Source organism: Struthio camelus, chromosome 24, assembly GCF_040807025.1.
Source record: "Struthio camelus isolate bStrCam1 chromosome 24, bStrCam1.hap1, whole genome shotgun sequence".
NCBI classification, from domain to species: Eukaryota; Metazoa; Chordata; class Aves; order Struthioniformes; family Struthionidae; genus Struthio; species Struthio camelus.
In genome coordinates, this window is record NC_090965.1 from 6,603,193 (window position 1) to 6,615,739 (window position 12,547).

The following is a 12,547-nucleotide window of genomic DNA, read 5'->3' on the forward strand; positions in this document are numbered from 1 at the left end:
GAGGAACCTGTTTCCCGGCGCCGCGCGAGGACGAAGCCTCCCGTCCCGGCGCGGCGGAGCGAGACCGGATCCTCGCGGATCCTCCCTCGTCCGCGTGTCGCTGCCCTTTCGGCTGCGGAAGGGAAACCGCTCTTGGAGCGGGGGGACGCCGCGGCGGACGCTCGCCGCCGCTCCAGGTGCGCGCGCCGGCCGGAGAGGCCGGCTCGGGATGGGCGCGCGCGGCGGAGGGCCTCCCCCCGCCGCCCGCGCTACCTTGTACAGCCCGAAAGAATAATGAGAGGAGCCCGGGTGATTTAGTGCAGGCGCCGGGAGAGAAATACCAAGGCCTTAGATGGAAACATTCCCCTTGACAGCTTCGCCTGGAGACTCCCTCCTTTTTCTTTTTCTCTTTTTTTTTTTTTTATTTTCCACCCCCCTGAAATTCCTGGCCGGCGGCGGAGGGGAAGCCCGGGGCCGTGGGCGGATTCCTGAGCGGAGGCTCCCGAGCCCTCCCGCCGCGCCGCGCGGCTCCCCTGCCTTTTGCCCATGTATGTGTCTTGCCGGGGCTTGGGCAGCCGTGAGCCGCGGCGGGCTCCGGCTTCGGCGCTCGGGGCAGCAGGTTTCGGGGAGCCGGCTCGTGGGGAGCCGCTCCAACGGCGAGGCCGCCCCAACGGGGGGAGCCACTGCCGTGCGCCCTGCGGGCTGCTGCCTCCGGCAGAGCCTAGTGCTATTGGCATGCCAAAAAAAAAAAAAATTTCTTACAGTTAAGAGGAGGCAAAATATTAGCAAAAAACCGCGGAGTTCTGAGTCTGCGCCCCCGTAAGAGCCGTGCGCCGGCACCCTGCGCCAGTCCGGCCCGCTGCTTCTCCCGTTGCATCGCTGCTGCGTGCGCCGGGCCGGGGAGCCCTGCGCCCCCTTGGCCGGCGGGGGTCTGCGCGTTGGTGGGGACCGCGCCGGGGGCTTCGCCTTTTCCCTCAGCCCCCCGGATGCGTGCGGTTTTGGGGGATGTGAAAGCGGGAAGTGGGCGGGTTGAGCCAGGTGATGGAGCGGTCGCTGAGGGAGGGGGCGCGCCTGGGGAGGTTGGCGCGACCCGGCTGCGGCGGCGATGCCCGCGCACGCGTGCTCTCCGCGCACCCCTCGCCCCCGGGGGGGGATGCATGCGCATCAGCAGAGGCGCGCGGGAGCGATACTCCGGGCGCGGGCTCGTGCGGCGGCGGCGACTCCTGCGGCGGCCTCGGTGACGCCGCGGGGCCCGGCTGCTTCGACAGCCAGTGATGCTCCACTGCGCTTCCCGCCTCGCCTACGAGAACGGGGCGCCCGTGCCGCCCCGCGCGCGCCCCGCTGGTCCCCTCCGGCGAATTCCCGGCGGGTTTTGCCTCCCTGCAGCCGAAACGCTGGTTGCCCGGCCGCGGCGTCAGCCCCGCGCGGCGGAGCAGGTCGCTTCCGCGCTGCGACTCGGTTTCCCCCCGGCGTCAAGCGTTGCTGCTCTCGGCCTTCGCTCGGGGCCGTGCCCGGCTCTGGGACTTCCTGGCTCCTTTCCGCAGCTGAAAGGCCCTGGGGGTGCGCGGAGTCGTCCCCCCCACCCCGCTTCAGGCTGCCAGCCCCTTCGCCCCCCCCCTCCTCCTCACGTAGGGTCTTGCCCCCCCCCCCAGCCTTGCATTTTGGCCCTGCGCGTGGGGGCTTTCCCACGGGCAGGTGCCGGCGTGGGCACCGCGGGGCGGGGGGACGCCGCCGTCCCCTCCGCTGGGGCTCTGCGCCGCCCGCCCCGGGGCAGCGGCGTGCCGCGCCGGCAGAGGAAACGGATGCCGCGGAGGGAGGAGGCGCTGGCGGCGGCGAGGAGGTAACGCCGCGGGGGAGCCGGGTTTGGGGGGGGGGGGTTCCCTGCCCGACCGTGGTACCCCGGGAGCGGGGAGAGCCGGGGGAGCACGCGAGGCGGAGCGGGTGCGCGGTGCCGTGCCGGAGCCGCTGCAAGGAGCAGCCGAGAGGCGGCCCGGAGGGGGGTCTCCGGGCGATTCGGGACCGCCCGGGGCACCGAGCCCACCTTCGCCGGCGGCTGCTCCTTTCTCGGCGAGCCGCGCAGCCAGCGCTTCGTCCCCGGGGCGAAAACCCTCGCCGGGACGCGCCGAGGCTTGCGCCTGTGTCCCGGGCCCCCTCGGGGCTCCCCGCGCCGGCCTCTCGCCGCAGTTAAAAATAGCCGGTGGCTCTGTCGGCTTCCCCGGCGGGGCATCCCCGGGCGGGCGGCGCGGGAGGGGTTAACGCCACGGGTGTTGCTGGGTCTGCGGGCGCCGGGCTGCCGCGGGCGCATTGCGATTCGGTGAGTGAGCCGGGGAGGGGCCCCGCGCCCTGCTTCCCCGCTCCGCACCCGCCGGGGAGGCGGCTCCCCCCCGGCACCCGAGGGACCGCCGCCGGCTGCTTGGGTCACCTCGGGCATCTCGCTGCTTCTCGGCCCGTTTTAGGGCGTCTTGCGTGGGAGACGGACCCGGACGCTGCCGCCCCCAGCCCCTCTCCCGAGACGCGGCGGTGCTGCCACCCTCCCGCGCCGCGCAGGGCGCTCGGGCAGCCCTCCCCGCGTCCCCTCGCGCCGGGGCTCGCCGGCGAGCAGCTGGAGCGGCCATCTCCAGAAACACCCGCCGCCGGAGGTAGCCTACGCTCGGCACCTCCCTGCCTGTGATTTTTTCGCAGCAGATGCCGTCGCTCTGGCTGCTCTCCAGCTCCCGCCGCCCGGGCGGCGTCGCTCCTGCGCCGCAGCACCTGGCTCCGCGGCAGCCCCGCGCCGGGCGCGCGCCGCTCGGAGGCGGCGCGCCGCGGGAACGACCCCGGGGAAAGCGGTAGCGTCTCTCCCGGGACGTTTCCCCGGCAGGGAGAGCTGGGCCGGGTCCGTTTGCCTGCAGGAAGGGGCTGCTTTGGCTGCCGGGGGCCGTGCGCCCGTCGGCGGGGTCAGCCCGTCCGCGCGGCTCAGCCGAGCCTCTCCGGCGGCGCCTGGCGCTGCGCTTTTAACTCCCAAAGAGGAGGGGGGAAAAGAAAAAAAAGTCTTAGACCTGAGCCTGGGAGGGTCATCGCTCCTTCCCCACCCCCCAATTAGGCGGCATAAGCAGCATCCCTGGCACACTGCGCTCGCCATGGCAACCTACAGCGAGCGAGCGCGGATGCCGCGCCAGCGCCGGAGAGGAGAGGGAACCCGCGCGGGGCAGAGCGGGTGTCGTGCGCTGGGAAAGCGCCTGGGGAGGGCTTGCTTTTTGTGTGGTTTTTTTCTTTTTTTTGATTTTTTTTTTTCTTCTTCTTTCTATCTTTTTTTTTTTTGGGGTGGGCCTGATCCTGCCCGGCCGAGCTGCTCCGGGCGGATCGGGAAGCGCCGCGGGCCGGGTTTGCTCCCGCTCAGCGCAGCCCCGAGCCCCCGGCGGCGCCAGGGTGCAGCGCGCCGGAGACCGGAGAGCTGCTCGCTCTCGAGGGAAGCGAGATGCACGGGATGGGGTGGGGGGGGGACTCGGCGGGAAGAGCCCCTTCCCTCTGCCCCGGTGGCAGGTGAGGGGGTCTGTCCTGCAAGCCGCGTTGCCTCGGGCTTTTCCCGGGAAGCAGCGTGAGCCGGAGGAAGCTTGTGCCCGCCGCAGGGGAGTTCGGGGCCGCGGGTGCGTTGGCAGGCGCGTCCCCACGCGCGTGCCATCTGCGGGCCCAGAAATAGCTGCTTAAGCAGCAGCCGCCGGCTCGTACGCGCCCGGCTGTGGGATGGGGTCTTGTTTTTTCGAGTCCTGCGGTCTCTTTTCCTCCCCCCCCCCCCGCCAGGTTTAAGAGCTAATAGGCGCTTTTCCTGCATCCGCCCTGACGAGGCAGCGGCTGTTGCGCTGCCTGTGGCTGCTGGCGGTGCCGGGCTCGCGCGCCCGGAGGGATGCTGCGCCCCGGCGCAGGCACGCGTTCCTCCTCTCCGGCCCCGGCGGAGGTGTAATGCAGCCGTTTATTATTCCGGGCAGGTTTGTCTGCAGCACTGCATCGGCCTCGTCGCTCCTCGCCGGCTGCTCCCTCCTTCCCCTGTGCGTGCTGCTCCGCGCCGGCGCCTGGCCTTGCCGCCAAGCCCGGCCAGCCCAACCCTCGTCTGCGGCTCCCGCCGGCCTGGCCGGGGATGAGCTGGCAGCCGGCGGGGGCCCGAGGAGGGCAGGGTGCCGCGGGTGCGCTCCCCGCTCGCAGCGTGTTTTCGTGACCTCTGCAGCGGCGCAGGGGGAGGTTTGACACCTGGCCGCCGCGGGCTGCCAGAATACACAGCGTCTCATCCGTCTTCCTTCCCCGCTTTCCCTTCGGCGAGGGAGACCCTTGGAAAGCGCTCCTTCCTTTCAGCGCCTAAGGGCTCCGCGAACTAATAACAACGCGAGTTGCGGAGGGCCTGCTGAACGCTGCCGGAGTCATTAGGGGCTCGTGAGAGCGTTAGCCGCTAGGGAAGCCCGGGCGCAGCCCTCCGCTTGCCTGGGTCCCGCGCCGGCGGGAACGCGCTCGTCTGGCTGCGAGAGCCCCGGCTCGGCGGCGCGGGGGGCTCCTTCGGGTTACGGACTTCGCCGTTACGACGTTAACGAGCTGCCTTTCTCTCATCTCTCTTTGGAAGATGCTGTTTGCTATGAAAGGGGGAAAAAATTAGTGTGTTGAGGTGGGGGGGAATTTATTATTATTAATTATTATTATTTTTTTTTCCTGTTGATCAGCAGGAGGCTGCTTAATTGGATCTGCTGTCTCCTACCTCCCGCCGTCAGGAGCTTTCCTGCCTCTAAATGATAGATGAGCCCGGCTCCCCCGAGGGGCGCCCGGGCAGGGCCGAGGGCGCTGGCGAAACCCCCCCGTCCTCCGTGGGCGCCGGCGTCGCGCCGAGGGGCCCCGCCATGGCCGGGAGGTTCGGTCGGGGCCTGTCGCCTCCCGATAACGCTCAAAAAAAAAAAAAAACCCTCCCTGGCCGCGGCTGGCTGGGAGGGGACCGGCGAGGGCAGGGGCGGGCGAGCGGCACGCAGGCGCCGGTCGGCTTTTGGGGAGGGTTTTGCTGCTGGAGGTAGGAAAGCCCCTTTGGCCGGGGCGGGGGGAGAGCGGCGGTCCGGCCCCCGGCCCTGCTCGCTCCCTTTCGCCGCCGCTGGCGTCGTTCGGCATCGCCCGCCTGCTGCGCGCTCCCTTTCGCCGCGGGGGCTCGCTGGCGGCCGGGCGGCGAAACCTCGGCCCGGGATGCCCCGAGCAGCAGCGCGCGGGGTCCCCGCGGTCCCCAGCTCGCCGGCGGAGCCAGGGCGTAACCTGGCCGGCAGCTTTTTGGGCCTCGGGGAGACGCGGCTGCGCCGGCTCTCCGCTCCTCGCTGCCGGTGACGGAGCTCGTGACCGTAGTACGAGTGGGCTTCCCGAGACGGAGCCTGAAAGGACGTGATTAACGTAGGAGCCTCTTTATTTCGGAGAAGCGTGTGGGTTTTAGTAGTTTCTCTAGGTTCCTGACAAGGCTCTGATTAAAAGCCTGCTCGATGCTCGGAGCCCCGTTTCGTTGGTGCTGACAGCTAAATCAATGGGATGTTTTCTCTTACCTGTTGCCAGTGTCGTTACCAGGTTCTCCCTCCCCGGGCCGGCAGAGCGTGGTGCGGAAACAGCTGCTTTCCACTCCCAAGATGTATTTTTAAACCGAAATAAAAGGGAGTATTTTCTGGGCTGGACAGCTGGGGGCTGAGCGAAGAACCACCTGGCGGCTCTTCCTGCCGCCCCGGCCGCGGGGCCGGTGGGGCTCGTCCTCCCGTCGGCAAAGAGACGCCCGCGGCCTCCTTGTCCGTCAACCCGCTCCGAGCTCAGCGGAGACGAGCCGGTGCGAGATCTTGGCCGTAAGCAGCGCGGCGGCCGGGGCAGCGCCGTTCCCGGGACGGGGCGCTCCGACCCCGCGCGAGCGTCTCCGCGTCACGTTGCCTCCTGGTATTTCTGGCAGGCGGGTGCCCTCGCTTCCCCGTCCCGTGGGGCTTGCGTATTTATTAGCTGGCCTCTTGGGCCTCCTAATGACTATATTTTTGTTTCGCATCTCTCTTTTTTTGCAGCTCCAGTTGCTGTGGTATCCAGGGAACCCTCCTCCTTCTCCGGGAGATGCACGCTGGTCGTTGCTAAGGTCGCTTCCACGGTAACATGCACATCCTGTTTACACCTTTATCCGGAGAAGTTGGGCTTGGCTAGAGGCACCCGCTTCACCTGGGAAGCGCCCGCTTGCCCCCGCCGCGTCCGCGGGGCCGCCGCCAAGGATCGCCCGCGTCCCCCCCAGCGGGACCCTCGCGGCACGGAGGCAAAGAAACTAGGATCGTGTTCGCTCGTGGCGTTGCCGTCGTGAGCGCGGCTGCGTCGGCGCGATGACGAACAACGTGGCTGACCACCACCCTGGGAACTCGGTTGCTGAAGGCAACCATGAGGGGGACTTTGGTTGCTCCATGGTGGAGCTGAGGAACCTCATGGAGCTGAGGAGCACCGAGGCGGTCGCCAGGATCAATGACTCGTACGGAGGCGTGCAGAACGTCTGCAAGAGGTTGAAGACGTCGCCGGTGGAAGGTAAGGGGCTGCTGTTGGGCGCCAGGGAAGGCGAGGCTGGTGGGTCTGGTTGACGTCCTCCAGGCAGGATTTAAGCCTGTGCCTGGAGGGTGCTGAGCAGCTATCGCAGGCGACCATCGGGCTGAAAGGACCAGCTTGCGGCTAAGCTTGAGAGCGGGGCCTCGTTGCGCTGGGCGTTGATCGCGAGCCCGGTGGGAGATGGTCTCCTCTCCTAATACCGCGTCATACTAGAAGGATCATATAAGATGGCAGGAAGAGAAGGGGAGAAGCAAGTTTTGGTGCTGGAACTGGTTTCCCTCGAGGCGCAGCCCCGAGGCCACGCACGGGCCGGGCTGAGCGGTCCGCGGAGCGGCCGAGGCACGCGGGATCCCTGCCGGCAGCCCGGGCGATGCCTCCCGGGTCTGCGCCAGCCTTCCCGCCGTTTAATAATTCACAGCGCTAAGCGCGGGGCGGCGCGGGACGCGGCTGAAGGAGGGTTTAAAGGTTGGGGAGCGCGCGCCGCGGGATGCCTTCCGCCTTCGCGGGGAGGCAGGGCTCGGAGGCGCGCGTCTCGGCGTCCAAAGGGGCGCGGGGTGGGGGGAGGAACGCGCCGCCCCCGGGTCTGCCCTGGGCTGGGACCGGCGCTGGCGGGCCGCGGCTCGGCGGGGGCTCTCGGCGGGGGGACCTGGATGTGCCTGCGCTCGGAAAACTTGCCGGTTATTCTTAGTGCCGAAAGCGTGGGATGAGCGTGGTGCACAGCTGCGGTCGGGACCGGGAAGGTGGGGGTAGGGAAGACAATATCGGGATGTAATTAGAGAAGGGGGGGGGATGTCCCAGTGGAAATACCGAATCCAGACCGCAAAACAATGCGTTTTCCCTTGCCAAACGGTGTAGCGGGCTTGTTCGGGGGCAGGATGGGAGGGGACGAAGGGGGAAGCGAACCCACAGGGCTCTACCTTGGCCTACAAACTCCCGCTGAGGATGAACCACAGGGCCCCCGTGCGTCCCCAATTGCTGCTTCGAGGCCCGAACCCCCCCCCCCCCGCCCCAACCCCGGCCCGAGGCGGTCCCGCCGGTGCATGCCGCTGTCCCCTGCATCCGCGGCGGACGCCGGCGCTGCGATGGCCGCCAGCGCTTGGCAGGACCAAGCATCGCATCCCTCCGCCTGTTGCTCCCGGTGTCTGCCTGACTTCACCCTCTTCCTTTGGAGGTGACTTATGTCATCTGTCCCGAAACGTGCCCCGGGACGGCGCTGGCAGGTCGGGCTGGTCTTGGGCGCAGCTGGGACTCCCGCGCTGGGGTTTTTGGTGAAGCGTGATCTTGGGAGCGGGCTGTCGACGTCCCGGCTCGCGCGGTGTGTTTATTTCCCCCCCTCCTCTTCCTCCGGGAAGCCCTCGGCTGTGCCCTGTGCCGAGAGCCGGGGCTGCCTCGGACTTGAGCCCGAGCCTGTTTGCCGCCTGCCCCGCCGGCAAACCCCCCCTCGGTGAGCTGGCAGCAAGCCAGCCGGAGCCCGGGGACCTCGCCGGAGTGGTGGCCCCTCCGGGACGCCCGCCCGCGCCGTCCTCCCCCCGGGGTCCAGCAGGCGAGAGGAGGGGGACCCGGCTGCAACCGCGTGGGCATGCTCGTTATCCCCCCTGCTCATTATTCCCCCTGCTTTTAATGGGGCAGCGCCTTTCCCCGGGCAGAAGCCGCCGTGGGGCGGAGGGGAGGCGCGGGGGGCCCCTCGGCAGCTTAGCTGTCGGGAGATGGGTTTTGGGGAAGGCGCCGGGAGCCGGGCAGTGCTGCCGGCTGCAGACAGCCTCCCCGGCCCCCGCGCCGGCGTCTCCCGTCCTGCCGGCCGCGGCTCCCCGGTCCCGACGCCGGGGCCAGTCGAAGCGCGCTGTTAGCGACGTTTTCCACGCCGGAGACGCTGGGCGGGAAGCGTTCCCGCATGGGTTGGGTTCGGGGAGGGCCGGGAGATCCCCGGCTGCTGCAGGGTGGGGACGCCTGGGCCCGCTCTGCCAGCGCGTCGCCTCCCCGCTGCCGAGAGGTTTCGTCAGAGAAAGGGGAGGGGGGTGCGGACGGACAGGATTCATCCTGCCTCTTCCTCCCAGCCCGGACGCGGGGATGCAGCCGAGTCGGCAGGGAGGCTCGCTCGCCCCGGCCGGGCTCGCGGCGCTGCCGGGCGGCTCCAGGCGCGGCGGCGACGTGTCCCGTCCCAGGCGTTACAGCCGCCCTGCCTGGTGCATCGCCCTGCCTGGTGCATGTCGGGAGCTGGCGGGAGCCCACGGGTGCTCTTAAGGTGGAGAGCACGAGGGCTCGGCGCTCGCCTCGGTTAAGGTGGTGCAGGGCAGCAGAGGGCTGCTCTCGTGCTGCCCCCCCCCCCAAGCCCTTTAGGGCAGGGTGCACGGGAGCAGGGTGGCCGGGCAGGCTGAATTGCCGTCTCCCGTAGCTGCGTTGCTGGCCCGCGGGCTCGGGCTGCAAGGGGGCTGCCGCGCTCCGCGGTCTCTCGCTGCCCCACGGCAGGGGTTTGGGGGGGGTCCCTTTTTGCACCTTTCTCTGCCGCGCCGCGGGCTTGCGGTGTGCGCGGCCAGGGCGCCTAGCAGCACGCACCGCTCCGTCTGCGCGGCTCCCCTCGGGCTGGCCTGCCCCCTTCTAGGTGCCCACCGCCCGTCTTCTGGTGGGGAGCAACCCCGTGCGTCCCTGCGCGAGCTCCCGCCGGGAGCTGCTCTGGTCTCCTTGTCCCAGCCCCTTGCGGCCGGCGCGGTCTCCGGGATTCGCAGGGGAGCTCGGCGTCCCTCAACGATGGTGCCCAGGGCGGTACCTCCGCGGCTGAGCTCGGAGACGGTCCTGCTGCGCCGGGTCACTGGCGACGGCTGCCTCTCCTTCCAAGCTGGCAGCGGAGAGCGGATCAGGTGGCTCTGACAGCTCCGAGCGCCGCGCTCGATGCCAGATTTACGGCTAATTTGATGCAGCGTGTAAACAAGCCGGCCAGTGCCAGCTGGCATTAACTGGCACGCGGGCGCTTCGCTCGGCTGCAGCGCCGGGGAGAGGCGGAGGCGATGCAGCTCGTTCTCCTCTTCCCACGGGTCCTCCCCCAGCCCCGTCGGCCCCGGGGGCTCGTCGGCGCCGCAGCTGGGTCGGCAGCAAACGCCTCCCTAACGGGGCCTGGGGCAAGGACCCCGCGCCGTGCTGCCTGCGGGGCTCACGTGGCCGCAGCTGGTCCCTGACGGCAGCTCCGGCTCTCGCAGCCCAGCGGGGACGACAGCATCACGATGCCGGAGCGGGAGCCTCTTGCATGGCAGTGGAAGGTGTGCAGGGATGCACGAGCCAGCCCTCATCTCCCTCTCTTTCTCCTCCTCAGGCCTGTCCGGGAACCCAACCGATTTGGAGAAGAGGAGGCAGGTGTTCGGCCAGAACTTCATTCCTCCCAAAAAGGCCAAGACGTTCCTGCAGTTAGTGTGGGAGGCGCTTCAGGACGTCACGCTGATCATCTTGGAAATCGCAGCCATAATCTCCCTGGGCCTGTCGTTCTATCACCCGCCGGGCGGTGACAATGAACGTAAGTCCCCAGGGCCCCCCGCGTCGCTGTAGGTCACCCCGTGGGGTATCTCCACCGCACGTGCAGGCAGAGTTTACAGGCCAGCGCGGGAAGACGGGTGCTGACGGTTCGTTTCAGCCAAGCCGTTTCTGCTCATCCTTTAAGTGGTGGCTTGTCCCTGGTGTGGTCCTGGCCATGTCAAGGAACTTGCACTGATGCCCTCGTCTGGGCAGAGCTGTCATTGCGGCGGCATTGCTCAGGGCCTCTCCTCGTGGCTCCTCAAAGGATGCGCAAAAGCCAGGGGGTTAGTCTGGTCTGGTGCCTTCCTGGGTCCCCCGTGGCTTCCCTGTTGGCTTGGAGCATGGAGGGACAAGACTTTGTCGCTTGGTATCCCCCCAAATGGGGAGTAACCTTTGTAGCCGCATGGCGTTGGGTGAGTTTTGTTCTCTTCCCTGGCCTGCGGGTTTCCATGTCTTTGAAAGAGTTGGGCAGGGGCAGCAATCTGGAAAACTGAGATGCAGAGAGATGGTGACTTGCACCAAGGTCATGTAATGGAGGGAGGGGTGGAGGGTGCTAGAGCTGGGAAAAGACCCCAGGTGTCCTGGCTCCCCAGCCTGGCACTGTTAGGCCAGCCTGCACCTAAAACCAAAAGAGCAAAACCTGCCAGTGCCTTCAGGGGCAAAAAACCCCACCCTGTCTTGAGTGGGGCCAGCCCTTGGACCAGCTCAGGGAGGGGAGGTCAGAACAAGCATTCTCCAGGCTCTGGTCTGTGCATGTCACTCGAGATACTGAGTGTCTCACGGCGCAGCTGAATTTTGCCCCTCCAACTGCAGTGTGCGGCCAGTCAACGGGTGGCGTGGAGGACGAGGGGGAGTCACAGGCTGGCTGGATCGAGGGGGCCGCTATCTTGTTTTCGGTGATCATCGTGGTGCTGGTGACCGCCTTCAATGACTGGAGCAAGGAGAAGCAGTTCCGGGGCCTCCAGAGCCGCATCGAGCAGGAGCAGAAGTTCACGGTCATCCGCAAGGGGCAGGTGATTCAGATCCCGGTGGCCGAGATCGTAGTGGGAGACATCGCGCAGATCAAGTACGGTGAGTGGAGATGACCACGGTGCGTGGAGCAGAGCGGGCGCCGCTGGCTGGGGTCTCCCCCTCCATCTTGGAGTATGTCAGTTCCTTTTCTCTGCTTTTGCCAGCCGTTTTGACTTGAGGGGAAACGTGGCTCCTGCTGTCTTCTCCGATTATTCCTCTATGGCTGTGCCGTTTTGCGGTGTGCCTCTGCCAGGAACTGTGGGAGATGCTCCTGTGCAGACAACGAAGCTCAGCTCGCCTTGCCAGCTGCAGCCGGAGCAGGGCTGGCAGTCCTGAGCCGGGCTCTGTGCACAGATATTTGCTTTGGGCTGCTCTGGGAACCTGTTGGTCTCTTAAAATGAATCATTTTCATAACTATGTCCTTGTTGGCGAGCATCCCTTTAGCAAGGTGTCCTTTGAAAGAGGTTGACAGCTAAAGGCAGCCTTTGGGCTAAAGTAGGTCCCTCCCCTTGTTTACCGGCGGTATGCTTGTTCCATACAAACTCCCCTAAGGAACTAGGTTGTTCCAACCTGGTGTTGATTTTAATGTAGGTTTTTTCCTACCTCTTGGGGTGGAGGATGTGATCCTATAACAGTTTGAATGTATCCAGAGGCATTGGGAAGGATGTTACTGATTCAGTAAAGCATATATGGAGCAACACTGGCTGATTTACTGAGCAAAGGGCATCAAAACTAATGCTCTTATGTGTCAGTCAAGATTTTGGAGCTATAAAATGTCATCCTTTGATACCCAGCCTTTGTTTCCTCTCTGTCTAGATTGAGTCAGAGATTATGAATTTTGAGTCCTCCTGCCAGTGCAGGAAGCCTCCTGGACACTGCAGCAAGGGGTGAGCTGAGACTTGCCAGGTATGGGCTGATCCTCAGACTCTTTCCTCTTTTCCAGGTGACCTCTTGCCATCAGATGGCATCCTGATCCAAGGGAATGACTTGAAAATTGATGAGAGCTCACTGACTGGGGAGTCAGACCAAGTCAAGAAATCCCTCGATAAAGACCCCATGCTGCTGTCAGGTGAGGCTCTCAGCCAGAAAAGCAAACGCATATCTGCAGCACCTGTGTGGAAAAACACAAGGTTTTGGGTTGATTTGAAGTCTTAAGTCTGGCAGCATGGCCTTTGTGTTGCTGCATCAGTCAGAATGGGGTCCGGATCCTGAACAAATCCTCGTGGTGGATGGATGGATGGATGGCCTTAAGAGTCTCCACCTGCCTGCGGCACTGCAAGCCACGTTGCTCTGTTGTTGCTTCCTGACCTGAGGCAGTTTTAATACCGTGAAGGACTTGGAAACTGCAGTAGTGCATTTCCAGGGTCTCCATTTGTCCAGGCCTTGTGTCCCACAGGAAGCCCTGCTCCCTGGGCACTCGCTGCTGGGTCTGGCAGGTCTGAGCTTCCCTGGAGGGAGACATCTGGGGAAGGAAACCTTCTTCAGCTCTCTCCTGCAAAATGCCGAGAGG

General features: G+C 66.2%; 1 protein-coding gene across 8 annotated transcripts in view; it reads left to right on the plus strand.

The window, feature by feature from the left end:
• The window catches only part of ATP2B4 (ATPase plasma membrane Ca2+ transporting 4), a 51,509-nt gene that overhangs the window by 12,596 nt on the left and 26,366 nt on the right, over positions 1-12,547 (plus strand). For 6 of the 8 annotated variants that reach the window (XM_068917886.1, XM_068917880.1, XM_068917887.1 and 3 more), the window contains exons 2-5: positions 6,009-6,507; positions 9,830-10,027; positions 10,840-11,097; positions 11,981-12,106. In XM_068917886.1, coding sequence (XP_068773987.1) covers positions 6,312-6,507; positions 9,830-10,027; positions 10,840-11,097; positions 11,981-12,106 — 778 coding nt within the window. In that variant the 5' untranslated portion in view covers positions 6,009-6,311. Of the gene's footprint in view, positions 1-1,791; positions 1,820-5,537; positions 5,890-6,008; positions 6,508-9,829; positions 10,028-10,839; positions 11,098-11,980; positions 12,107-12,547 lie in introns of those variants that run through there. The other 2 variants (XM_068917885.1, XM_068917881.1) reach the window with 2 other exon arrangements.